The sequence below is a fragment of the Bison bison genome, unplaced genomic scaffold (genome assembly GCF_000754665.1).
Source record: "Bison bison bison isolate TAMUID 2011002044 unplaced genomic scaffold, Bison_UMD1.0 scf7180017864236, whole genome shotgun sequence".
In the NCBI taxonomy this organism is placed as follows: domain Eukaryota; kingdom Metazoa; phylum Chordata; class Mammalia; order Artiodactyla; family Bovidae; genus Bison; species Bison bison.
The window spans coordinates 333,584-347,400 of NW_011494808.1; the positions used below are offsets into that span (position 1 = coordinate 333,584).

Below are 13,817 nucleotides of genomic sequence, written 5' to 3' on the forward strand. Positions count from 1 at the left end.
GGGAATCAAGATTGCAGGGAGAAATATCAATAACCTCAGATATGCAGATGACACCATCCTTGTGGCAGAAAGTGAAGAGGAACTAAAAGGCCTCTTGATGAAAGTGAAAGTGGAGAGTGAAAAAGTTGGCTTAAAGCTCAACGTTCAGAAAATGAAGATCATGGCATCTGGTCCCATCACTTCATGGGAAATAGATGGGGAAACAGTGGAAACAGTGTCAGACTTTATTTTTTTGGGCTCCAAAATCACTGCAGATGGTGACTACAGCCATGAAATTAAAAGATGCTTACTCCTTGGAAGGAAAGTTATGTCCAACCTAGATACCATATTCAAAAGCAGAGACATTACTTTGCCAACAAAGGTCCGTCTAGTCAAGGCTATGGTTTTTCCTGTGGTCATGTATGGATGTCAGAGTTGGACTGTGAAGAAAGCTGAGCCGAAGAATTGATGCTTTTGAACGTGGTGTTGGAGAAGACTCTTGAGAGTCCCTTGGACTGCAAGGAGATCCACCCAGTCCATTCTAAAGGAGATCAGCCCTGGGTGTTCTTTGGAAGGAATGATCCTAAAGCTGAAACTCCAGTACTTTGGCCACCTCATGCGAAGAGTTGACTCATTGGAAATGACTCTGATGCTGGGAGGGATTGAGGTCAGGAAGAAAAGGGGACGACAGAGGATGAGATGGCTGGATGGCATCACTGACTCAATGGACGTGAGTCTGAGTGAACTCCGGGAGTTGGTGATGGACATGGAGGCCTGGCGTGCTGTGATTCATGGGGTCGCAAAGAGTTGGACACGACCGAGCAACTGAACTGAACTGTACTGAACTGATGGCTTCCTCTATGGTTTGATAATTTGCTAATTTGGCTCACAAAACTCAGGGAAAGACTTCACTTATGTTTACTAATTTATGGGAAAGAATATAATTCAGGAACATCCAAATGGAAGAGATGCACAGGTCAAGTTATGTTGTTGGGCAAGAGGAAGTGTCATTGTCTCCATGTCCTCTCCAGGCACATCCTCATTACAACACATTGCGTTCACCAACTTACAAACTATCTTGAGTCTAATCATTCAAAAATTTTTACAGAGTCCAGGTTCCAGCCATATCATTCCCTTTATTGATGCTGTGAGTGGAGCTTAAAGCTCCACCCCATTAGTCAATTCATCTTTCTGGTGACCAGCATACTCTGAAGCATCAAGAGGCACCACCCTGTTACCTCATTAGCATAAATTCAGATTTCTTTGGATGAATCTCATTATGAATACCACCAAATATTCCTGTCAGGAAATTCTAAGGTTTAGGAGCTCAGGGCCAGAAATCAAGGGAAAAGCCCAAATTAATTTTCTTGTGTGTGTTAAACCACATTATACTATTATACCATTACATTACTTTTTTTGTATTTAATGAATAATTAAATTAGTTAATAATTTTACATATTTACTCTGCCATATTTATGGTAAACGTGATTGCATTGTGTTTTAAATGATGCTTAGAGGGATGACATATTACTTCATAATGCAGTCAGCATCAGTATGTTTCTTTGTGATTGAAAGTGAAAGTTGCTCACTCTTGTCCAACTCTTTGCCAGCTTCATGGACTGTAGCCTGCCAGACTCCTCTGTCCCTGGAATTATTCAGGCAAGAATACTGCAGTGGAGAGCTGTTCCCTTCTACAGGGGATCTTCCCAGCCCAGGGGTCAACTGTAGCCTTCCAGACTCGTCTGTCCATGGAATTCTTCAGGCAAGAATACTGGAATGGGTAGCCTATCCCTTTTCTAGGGGATCTTCCCAACCCAGGAATCGAACTGGGGTCTTCTGCATTGTAGGCGGATTCTTTACAAGCTGAGCTACCAGGGAAGCCATTATATTTATGTGAGACTATCTTTTGCCATTCTGAGATAAGGTTACTATTCACTTCCAATTTCCTCTATTCACTTTTTTAAAATACTGTATTTTAATGTAATTATTTTAATTAAAATGTGAAATAATTGTTTCCATTTTTACTTTCATATACTAGCTTTTACTGGCACTGTTTTAAAAAATTATTTATGTTTATCAAAGTACTTAAGAAAAATACATAAAATTTAAACTCTGTTTTATTATTGTATCTTGTAGAAGGTCCAATTTTAAACAAGTATGTTTTTGAAGAAAGAACTATGAGAGTAGGCTAATGAGAAAATATTTTAGTTTCATTTCCATTTAATTCTAGTCAAATACTGCAATTTGACTAATTCTAGTCAAATACTGCAATGCTAAATGTTGGCTTTTTTTTTGTTTTCCTTGTTTTTCTCATTATTCAGTTTGTTCTGACCCATTTTTTTCATGTATTATTTGATACTTTTTGTTCTTTGATTACACAAACTGTCACAGACCAGATCCTTGCCTACTCAAATGTGACAAAACAAATTCAACTAACTATAGCAAAATTCACAATAAAAAGATAGTGAAGTAAAGGTTCCTTTAGCCAATAGAAAGTGACCTTTTAATTTTACAATGATATAGTAACCAAAATTTATACCATTAATTACAAATTAAAAAATTTTAAGCTCTTTCTCTCTCTCTCTCCCTCTTTCACACACACACACACACACACACACACACACACACACACAGACATCCATACACCATGTATAGAATCAAGTAAAAATTTTATTTACCTTATTTTCATCACACATGCTTCCATTAGCTGCAACAGTAGGGTCTGGATATCTACGGGTTCTTAGATTTGCTGACATACATATGTGGCCTCCAAGGTAGGTATATTGAACATCAATGTCATTCCTTGATACTATAGCTGAATGTGTCCAGTGGCAAACTAACTTTCCACAAAGATGTTGGCTATCAATAAAGGGAAAAAAAAAACCAAAACACAAAACTCTTAATGCCCACAGGTCTCTTAGAGACACAAGAGATTAGATAAAAAAACAGTACCAAATATGAGGATAATTCAAAATGTTACTGAGATCATAACACCAAAGCTATTCAGAACGTACACCAACTAATAAAGTGCAACATATAAATTAATCTATGTAAACCAGGTTAATCTTTCATTTGCATTAAGTGAGTCTTGGCAGTATACAAACACACAGACACTCACACAGGCATTTGAAAAATGTATAAATTTCTAAGTACATACTGAAAAAAACAAGTTCTTCCTAGACAGTTTCCAAAATCATCGTCTTGATAATTCACTTCTTCTGTACACTGATAACTAGATTCTTTAGCATCTAAAAACATAAACACATTTCCAATTACTCATCTTTAAAAAATTAAAAACTAAAACTGTGGTAAATTAATACTGAAATATCTAAACAATAATGCCTCGTCAATGTCATCTCTTACAAATTTCAGTATTGTCTATTGGCTACACAAGAAGAAGAAACACTTACTGAAAACTACCCACTTAAGAACAGGAGAGCTGGTATGTTAGAGCAGAAATAATTGAGAAATCCTACAGTCTTCTGCACTCTCTCATCTTCAATTCTAAATTCCACTCACTTTCTCCCAACCACCTCAAATTTGACTAATATCCTATTCATTTTCTCCTGTTCTTATTGGGTCTGTTTTACCTCTTGACGTAGTTCAAAGTTACAATGATTTCAATTTTATGTTCGAATTTGGATTTAACAAACAGTCCTTTTTATTTTGGTGTTTTACTGACTTTAGAAAAAAGATAGCTTAAAAATAAAGCTCAGAGGAAAAGATAAATTATTACATTTTCCAAACAAAGTGATGCACTGCTTTGTTCTATCTTGGCATATTCCTCTAAAGCAATAGGAAGATTTATTATTGCACGTTTGTAAGTCGGCAGCTCTCATATCAGGTACACAAAATTCAGATATCCCATTGCAAAATTCTGGAAAATCACATGGATCAGTGCTTCTCCTACACTCTGTTCCTCTATCAAGTATCTGTGAGAAAAGGAAAAACACATATTTGCTTTGAAGTAGTATGCTGCTGCTGCTGCTAAGTCGCTTCAGTCGTGTCCGACTCTGTGCGACCCCAGAGATGGTAGCCCACCAGGCTCCCGTCCCTGGGATTCTCCAGGCAAGAACACTGGAGTGGGTTGCCATTTCCTTCTCCAATGCATGAAAGTGAAAAGTGAGAGTGAAGTCGCTCAGTCGTGTCCGACTCTTAGCGACCCCATGGACTGCAGCCCACCAGGCTCCTCTGTCCATGGGATTTTCCAGGCAAGAGTCCTGGAGTGGGGTGCCATTGCCTTCTCCCTGAAGTAGTATAACAAATGTAAAAAAATTAAATAACAGCATTGAATTTGTAGCTATCATTTTCATTACCGTTATGTTTGTAAGTATTTAAACTATAAATCTGCTTAAAAGTTCTGGTGAAATAGTTTGGAAAGAACCCAAATGCCCCCTAATATGTAAACAAACTGTGGTATGGACAATGGAATGTGTTCAGCCACATAAAGGAATGGAGTACTGATGTATGGTACAAGGTGACTGAAACTCGGAAACACTGTATTTAGTGAAGAAACCAGACACAACGTTTCCCACTGTATGGTTCTAGTTCTATGAAATGTCCAGAGTAGGGAAATCCTTAGAGACCGAATGCAGTGCTGGTTGCCAGGAACTGAGGGGAAGGGAGAGAGGAGAGCAGGTGCATCATGGGTTGGGGTCTCCTGTTTGGGTGAGGAAGCGACTGTGGAACCAGGTCAAGGCGGTGGCTGCACAACACTGTGAATGCGCTGAATGCTACTCAGCACACTAAATGCACTTTAAAATGGCTAACTTTTCACTGTGTGACTTGAACTTCAATTTAAAAATGGCCCTAGTGAATGTTCTCTTAGTTACAATGCTTTGGTTATCCTGAGTATTCACTTCAAGATAAACAGAAAATATCTGAGATAACACTATGCATATCTGTTTTTCAACTTTTGATTCCTGGGGACTAATCCATTGCACTCCCGAAATATTTTAACTAACTCAGATGCTGGTCTTTCCAGGTTTCTAAAATGTTTCTTAGTGGACACCCTTGTCCTTTTTGCCCTTCAAGTTATTTCCTTTCAGGACTAACTCCACTTCTACTATGAAACTGCTTCTGATTCAGGATGACAATCAGAACACTTCTCCCTAGACACAGTGGTGGGAAATTTAACTTAGAATGTAATGGTAGGTCAGGGCTTCTGCTGCTGCCAGGGCTGGACATAGGTGTTGGGAAAGAGGGGATCCCTCTGCTCTTCTGAAATACCACACAGTATAGACTAGAAAAGCCAGGATCTGCGCTGAGCTATCAGTACTGCACACAGGAAAAGCTTGTCTGAGAACTGCCAAGAAAAAGCAAGGATATCCAACTGACGTATAGCACAAGAATCTTGTTGCTCCTGTTTGAAACAAAGATTCACTTGAGCATGATGCTGAACTCATGTCGTATGTAAGCTTCCTGAGTGCTTGTTTCTTATTCTTTGCTCGTCTGTTCATCATCAAGATACAACTGACCCATGATAATTGCTGGTGTGCAGTACCAGACACAGCTTCTTAAAACTTCAGAGAGGAAAGTCTGGGTACTGGCTAAAACATGTTAGTCCCTGTTATGTGTCGGATAATAGCACGTTAAAGTATTGGTCTTCCATATCTTTGCACTTGGACTTGTGTCCATCTAAACTGAAAATTTATAAGAAAAAAAAAAAAAACACGCTGGATCAAAGCATTACATTTCAGACCATGTCAGTGGAAAGTAGGATGGAAAGTAGACAGATAAAAAAATAAAAAGCCTTTTAAGGTTATGGTCAGTAATGAGAGGCACCTGCAACCCTTGAAAAGACAGCAAAAGCTAGATTTTATGCTATAATATGTAAGAAATTTAATGGGAACTAACATAGGACATTGAAGCATGCGTCAAGATTGAGGAGGAAAGTCCTGGGCAGATGGTGGTGGTGGGTATATTCCCAGAACTAGAATTGAGTCACAGGTGCCTTCAAGTGTGAAAAATGAAAAGGCTGTCCAGGGCTACCTTCTACAGACCAATAAATGCAGTCCTGGATGTTAAAAACAGAAGGTGATAGCTGGAGTTACAGGTTTTAGTTGGAACTTCTTTACAGATTTCACTGCTGTTACCCTGAATCTCTCCCTAGAAACTTACACTATGAATTTTCACTGGACCAAATGCAGGAATTATCTCTGTTGCAAAGAATTATCCTTTGAGATGTAGGTTGAGGGCAATGGTGGGTGTGTACTAAGTCACTTCAATCATCTCCAACCCTTTGTAACCCTGTGGATTGCAGGGGCCAGGCTCCTCTGTCCATGGGATTCTCCTGGCAGGCAGGCTCTTTAGCACCACCTGGGGAGTCCAGATGGAAATGGACTGTTTAGAAAATTCAATTGTTCAGTCTCACTGATTTGGAGACGGAAAGACAAAGATGAGAGTTCTGGGGAAGGAAAGAACAACACAGTTTATTGCTAAGAAGTGGAAACCCTAGCCTGGCCTCTACATTAATGTGCCTTGAAACAAATGAACATTGGCTTTAAGAACTAGCCCACTGAGTGAAAAAGAGCATGCAGAGAACAGGGTGAAACGGCGTGGGGAGAGATTTTCATTGGCAGTGGAAAAACAGACCTGACGACAAAACCTCTAATCAGTCAGCATTCACGTGTGTCATAGCCTCCCAGTTTGACACACAAAAAGGTGAGCTGCTAAAATGAAGCCCTCCCTAGAATAGAGATCTTACCCAGTCTCCTATCAGAGGTGGCTATGAAGGAAAATTGAGGGGAAAACTGCCCAAGGGAAGTCAAGGATTCAGTGAGTGATTGACAAAGTTAATCTTCAGTATTAGATATGCTACATATTGCTGACTATTCCCTATGAATTCCTTTTTTTCTGCTACTTCCAAAGTGAGGGGTTACTAGTATAATTGTCTGTTTATTCAAATATTGTATCTCAAGTGTGTGTGGAGTGGCTTACTCATAATTTTGTCATAAGTAGATTGTGAGGAGCTACATTCAATTATGACCAAGAGGAACTCACAACACCCAAATTACCTGAAGTTGTTTTCTGAGTAGGGATTGAAGCAATAAGGTTAGAGGTAGGGCTAAATAGTTGATTGGAAAAGATCTAAAGACCTCTCAATTCTGAAATCAACTGTGTATGAATCAAGAACATACAGTAATATATTTGAAAGATGAGTAAAAATTATGTGAAAAAAGCTAAAAAGCCCACAAAAGCAAGAATTTCATGGAGGAAAATAAGGCAATATTCTGAAAACTTACCATACAAGTTTTTTTTCCACAACATGGTCCAGAACCACAGTCTGCATTTCCAATCAGTAAGCAGTTTAAAGGATTACAGCATTTAGTATGCTCACAATTCTGAAAGCAAAGGCAATCAAGTTAAATAATTTTGAACTAAATCATTTTACTTATTGTCGTAATATCTTAAGACATGTCTCTACATCACAGTATAATTTTTATATCTGTATCTATTTTTAGCACCTCTTCACCTAGACAATGTATTTTGATATAGAAAAAAGTGGTAATGAAATCATTCATGATTCTATGCTGAAGATTTGACTGTTAAAAATGTAGGGCAAAACCAATACAATATTGTAAAGTAATTAACCTCCAATTAAAATAAATAAATTTATATTTAAAAAATGTAATGCAATTTATTTCAATCTTTTTGTGTTCATAAACATACGGACAATAAATTTTGAGATTTTTTTTTTCATTTGTGTGTGTGTGTGTATGTGTGCGTTACTTGCTCAGTCGTGTCCAGCTCTTTGTGACTCCATGGGCTGTAGCCTTGCGAGGTTCCTCTGTTCATGGAATTCTCCAGGCCAGAATACTGGAATGGGTAGCCGTCCCTTCTCCAAGGGATCTTCTTAATCCAGGATCGAACCTGGGTCTCCCACATTGCAGGTAGATTCTTTACCGTCTGAGCCACTAGGAAACTACTTATCTGTCTTATCAATTCTCCTCAAGATGTTCTGTGACTATATAAGTGTTTTTGGATGTGACAAAATAGAGGTTTCCAAATAACAACAGCATATTGTGGTTGTGTCATTTCAAAGAAATTTTTTTCACTTTTTAGCTCTTGTATATTAAAGATTGATTCTAAAAGTTATTAGTTCAAAGAATTAAAAAGTGTTAAGAGCTCTTGGAAGGAAAGTTATGACCAACCTAGATAGCATATTCAAAAGCAGAGACGTTACTTTGCCAACAAAGGTTCGTCTAGTCAAGGCTATGGTTTTTCCTGTGGTCATGTATGGATGTGAGAGTTGGACTGTGAATAAAGCTGAGCGCCAAAGAATTGATGCTTTTGAACTGTGGTGTTGGAGAAGACTCTTGAGAGTCCCTTGGACTGCAAGGAGATCCAACCAGTCCATTCTGAAGGCGATCAGCCCTGGGATTTCTTTGGAAGGAATGATGCTAAAGCTGAAAGTCCAGTATTTTGGCCACCTCATGTGAAGAATGGACTCATTGGAAAAGACTCTGATGCTGGGAGGGATTGGGGGCAAGAGGAGAAGGGGACGACAGAGGATGAGATGGCTGGATGGCATCACTGACTCGATGGACGTGAGTCTGAGTGAACTCCGGGAGTTGGTGATGGACAGGGAGGCCTGGCGTGCTGTGATTCATGGGGTCACAAAGAGTCGGACACGACTGAGCGACTGATCTGGTCTGATCTGATCTGAAGAGCTCTTTCATAATACACATTTATTTCCTTCTTTTTATAGAGTTTAGTTAGTGTAAGAGTGATATAAGACTGATAAGTAATATATTTTTAATTTTATTTTTAATATAAACTTATTTTAATTGGAGGTTAAACCAATACAATATTGATAAGTAATATTTTAAAATGAATAAAGTGAATAGGCACAAATAACTGTTTATATCTGTTTCAATCTCACATATCTTCACAATTTAGTTTATTTCATATGTTTATGCATCCTTTTTGTTGAGATATTCTATTTATTTCCTTTATTTCTAAGCACTTTTGTATTAATAATATTAGCCCCTAGCCACTTATATATTTTATATTGTTTTGCAATTTGTCATGACAACTTATTTCTATTTTGGCAGGTTTTAAAAATATTTTTATTACTGTGATATTGTGAAATCTGAAAATTGCCACTTTTCTTTTGTGATTTGTTCCAAGAGCTTCTGTATAAAATTTTATTCCACATTAACCCCAGTAAATATGTGAAGGTGTAAAATGTTTCTGTTATATATATAAATATATATATACATATATGTATTTTTATTTTACATTAAGTATTTTGAGTAGTATGTTGTAAATGTAACTATAAGTGGAATATATCTGTTCTGCTAAAATTCTTATAGAATAGTAATTTATTAGATATTTTATTATACCTGGATACTTGTCCTTTATAAAATGAAACATAATGCAGTTACACTAATGGCATATTACTAAAGTATATCCCAAATTCTATTCTTATTTAACACTTGTAATATCTATAAGAATCAGATAATAATCATTTTTTCTTTTTCATGTTTCATTATTAAGAAGATTGTTATGCTTCACAATATAAACATGGCAATGAAAAACAGCAAGTGAATTTAGTGAAGATGGAATATTAAACCCTCACTAAATATTAATAGTGTGGAAAATAAAACAAAAATTAGTGACGTGATAGCCTAATATCGAAAATCTAGAATCAAAGAGAGAGCCTACAGTAGACAGTGTATTTTGACAGCACTCAATGTATAATGGAAATCTAGACTAAAGACCTAGATTTGCCAACATCCACTGGATCATAGAAAAAGCAAGAACTCCAGAAAAACATCTACTTCTGCTTCATTGACTACGCTAAAGCCTTTGACTGTGTGGATCACAACAAACTGTGGAAAATTCTGAAAGAGATGGTAATACTAGACTACATGACCTGCCTCCTGAGAAATCTGTATGCAGCTCAAGAGGCAACACTTAGAACCAGCCATGGAACAACAGACTGGTTCAAAATTGGGAAAGGAGTACGTTAAGGCTGTATACTGTCACCCTGCTTATTTAACTTATGTGCAGAGTACATAATGAGAAACGCTGGGCTGGATGAAGCACAAGCTGGAATCAAGATTGCCGGGAGAAATATCAATAACCTCAAATATGCAGATGACACCACCCTTATGGCAGAAAGCAAAGAAGAACTAAAGAGCCTTTTGATGAAAGTGAAAGAGGAGAGTGAGAAAGTTGGCTTAAAGCTCAACATTCAGAAAATTAAGATCATGGTATCTTGTCCCATTACTTCATGACAAATAGATGGGGAAACAATGGAAACAGTGAAAGACTTTACTGTTTTGGGCTCCAAAATCATTGCAGATGGTGACAGCAGCCATGAAATTAAAAGACTCTTGCTCCTTGGAAGAAAAGCTCTGATCAACCTAGACAGCATATTAAAAAGCAGAGACATTACTTTGCTGATAAAGGCCTGTGTAGTTAAAACTATGGTTTTTCCGGTAGTCATATATGGATGTAAGAGTTGGATTATAAAGAAAGCTGAGTGCAGAAGAATTGATGCTTTTGAACTGTGGTGTTGGAGAAGACTCTTGAGAGTCCCTTGGACTGCAAGGAGATACAACCAGTCCATCCTAAAGAAAATCAGTCTTGAATACCCATTGGAAGGACTGATGCTGAAGCTGAAACTGCAATACTTTGGCCACTTGATGCGAAGAAATGACTCATTGGAAAAGACCCTGATGCTGGGAAAGATTGAAGTCCGGAAGAGAAGGGGACAACAGAGGATGAAATGGTTGGATGGCATCACTGACTCGATAGGCATGAGTCTCAGCAAACTCCGGGAGTTGATGATGGACAGGGAAGCCTGGCGTGCTGCAGTCCATGGGGTCTCAAAGGGTCGGACACAACTGAGTGACTGAACTGACTGAGGTGGTTTATATGCTCAAGAATATTCATAAAAAGCAACTCCAAAATAAGAGATGAGAGTTGACCAAAAATAATAACACGACACTGGAATATAACAGATGTGGTGATGCATTTATTATAATCCATGAACCTATCAGTTCAGTTCAGTTGCTCAGTCGTGTCCGACTCTTTGCCACCCCATGGACTGCAGTGTGCCAGGCTTCCCTGTCCTTCACCATCTCCCAGAGCTTGCTCAAACTCATATCCATTGAGTTGGTGTTGCCATCCAACCATCTCATCCTCTGTTGTCCCTTTCTCCTCCTGCCTTCAATCTTTCCCAGCATCAGGGTATTGTGAGTCAATTTGTTTGCATCAGGTGGCCAAAGTATTGGAACTTCAGCTTTAGCATCAGTCTTTCCAATGACTATTCAGAGTTTATTTTCTTTCGAATTGACTGGTTTGATCTCCTTGCAGTTCAAAGGACTCTCAAGAGTCTTCTCCAACTTTATAATTCAAGAGTATAAATTCTTTGGTATTCAGCCTTTATGGTCCAACTCTCACATCCATACATGACTACTGGAAAACCCACGGCTTTGACTATATGGTTCTTTGTGGGCAAAGTGATGTCTCTGTTCTTTAATTCAATTTTGTGAAACCAAGCTAAAATAAATGAAGTTCCCCCGATGCAAGGACTGAAATTAGAAGATGAAGATGTGAACAACAGCATACATTTAATAACTCAGTGATTTAAATCAGTCACTTTAAAGGAATTCATGGATAATTTAGGTGATAATTATACTACTGTTGGAATTGATGTTTATGATACAGAAAGATGGGTAATATTTACACAGTAAGGAAAATCTTCATTCAACCCTGGGCTGCATTTACCCTATTCTTAAATTGTTCAACTTCAAATTCTGGATGAGCCAAGTTATCACATGCCCCCCATCTTAGATGTTTGACTATATGGAACAATTGTTTTTTCAAGTTTTCCCCCTTTATGTCACATCTACATTTGTGAGATTACGTGACAAACACAAAAACAAATATCAGTCTTTTCCACTAACCTCCATGGAACCACAGTCACATTGTTCAGGTGGCTCCAGAACTCCATTGCCGCAAATGGATTGTCTTCCTTGGGGAACCACTTTTGGAACTGTTCGATTCTGAAGACATTCAAATTTAGGCTGTGAAGTTGTATGTTTAAATTCATCTATGCTGCAACTGCTAAAAAACTTTATGCCATGGGAACGTCTAAAATTAAATTGTATTTCTTAGTTAAAAGGAATGAAATCACTATCAAAGTAACACTCTTCAATAACATGCTGTGAATTATTTACTTCTTCATTAGAGATAGCCAAGAAATGGAGAGTGCTTTATTTTTAATTCAATTAGTAATAAAAGAATAAGCTCATTTCTATTCTAATTCAGTATAACAGATATCTAATAAGTAGAGGATGTTAATGAGGTTGCATAATTGAGGACGTGTTAAACAAAACAGTGCTTGTTGACAAAAAGGCTCTATTTAAGTACAACTTACTGTTTATTACTTTGCTTATTATTTACAACATTGTCAAGATTATAATCATTATAGTAAGAACTAATTATTATTAAGAAAATGATACATACTAGGGATAATATAGAAAACTGAAAGAATAAACACAATGTTTGATTGAATTAATTAAAAGTCAGAATTATTTTTATTTTGGTAACAAAATTAAAACAGCTCAGCATGAAGTATATAGAATACATAAACCCTAGATTCTCTCTAGTTTGATATTTCTATATTTCTACTACACTGTTTAATGGGTTTTTGTTTAAATTAGTAACAAACTCATACTTAGAGAAATGACATGAGAAACAAATTTTGTTTCCTAAACGAGTTGAATAATAATAATTTTAATGTATAACTCATATAGAGAACTGAATTCTCTTAAAACAGACCTTCAATAACAGGAAACAAAGATATGTTGTTAACATTTAATTCTTTTATCAGGTTCAAATTTCCCCTTCATCACGGTACTGGCACTCTACATTAAAAAGATCCACTTCAGAACCAACCACTGCCTTTAGTACTCCTATCGCCTTAGTTTAGTTGACTACACTTTTTTGTGGCATTTCTGACATTCAAAAGTTTTATAGTCTCAGGCTGATTATTTGGGAAAATGTGCCTCAGTTTAGGTTTGTGAAATGTTTCCCAGTACTTAAACTGAGGTTATGTATGTTGTTAAATGCATCACAGAAGTGTTGCTGAGTCTGTCTGCTCCATTGCATCCTAACAGCACACGATTCCAACTTGTTACGTTTTTGAAAAAAGTCATTTTGATTAGGTGATTAAAGTCTATACTCTAACATCTCTTTCTCTCCTTATCTCTTAATAATTATTTGGGGAGAAGTTTTATGTATATATATCCTTCCTAGTTATATTTTCAATATATTCACTATGTATATATATCTTTTATAACCTTATTTTAATATATCCATCAATATATTTATTCACTTCAAAATAATATTTTCATGTATTTATATGAATATGGACTCAAATTTTCCTAGTACACTAAAAGGTGTTTTAATCATTAATTAACATTACATATGACTTTCAGATTGTCCTAGATTTCCTGTTGGAAGACTCCTTCAAACTGTTTTGTGTCCATGAGGCACATATCCAAATTCTTTGAACATCTTCTTATATTCTGACACAAATGCTCATGGCTTATTTGTATCTTGTCTATCTTAGTCCTGGAATCAGGCACATGATGTCTCCAACTTTGTTCTTTCTCAAGGTTATCATGGCTATTCAGGGTCCATTCAAATTTTAGGATTGAATCACTGCAGATGGTGATTGCAGCCATGAAATTAAAAGACGCTTACTCCTTGGAAGGAAAGTTATGACCAACCTAGATAGCATGTTGAAAAGCAGAGACATTACTTTGCCAGCAAAGGTCTGTCTAGTCAAGGCTATGGTTTTTCCAGTGGTCATGTAT

At 37.0% G+C, this 13,817-nt stretch overlaps 1 protein-coding gene across 1 annotated transcript in view; it reads right to left on the reverse strand.

Moving 5' to 3' along the window:
• LOC104993209 (disintegrin and metalloproteinase domain-containing protein 18-like) overlaps window positions 1–13,817 on the reverse strand; it is a 114,751-nt gene that overhangs the window by 24,428 nt on the left and 76,506 nt on the right. Inside the window, exons 12-16 of the mRNA XM_010846351.1 lie at window positions 11,901–12,087; window positions 7,224–7,322; window positions 3,716–3,911; window positions 3,137–3,227; window positions 2,658–2,838 (exon numbers count right to left, since the gene is read on the reverse strand). Coding sequence (XP_010844653.1) covers window positions 2,658–2,838; window positions 3,137–3,227; window positions 3,716–3,911; window positions 7,224–7,322; window positions 11,901–12,087 — 754 coding nt within the window. The remainder of the gene's footprint in view (window positions 1–2,657; window positions 2,839–3,136; window positions 3,228–3,715; window positions 3,912–7,223; window positions 7,323–11,900; window positions 12,088–13,817) is intronic.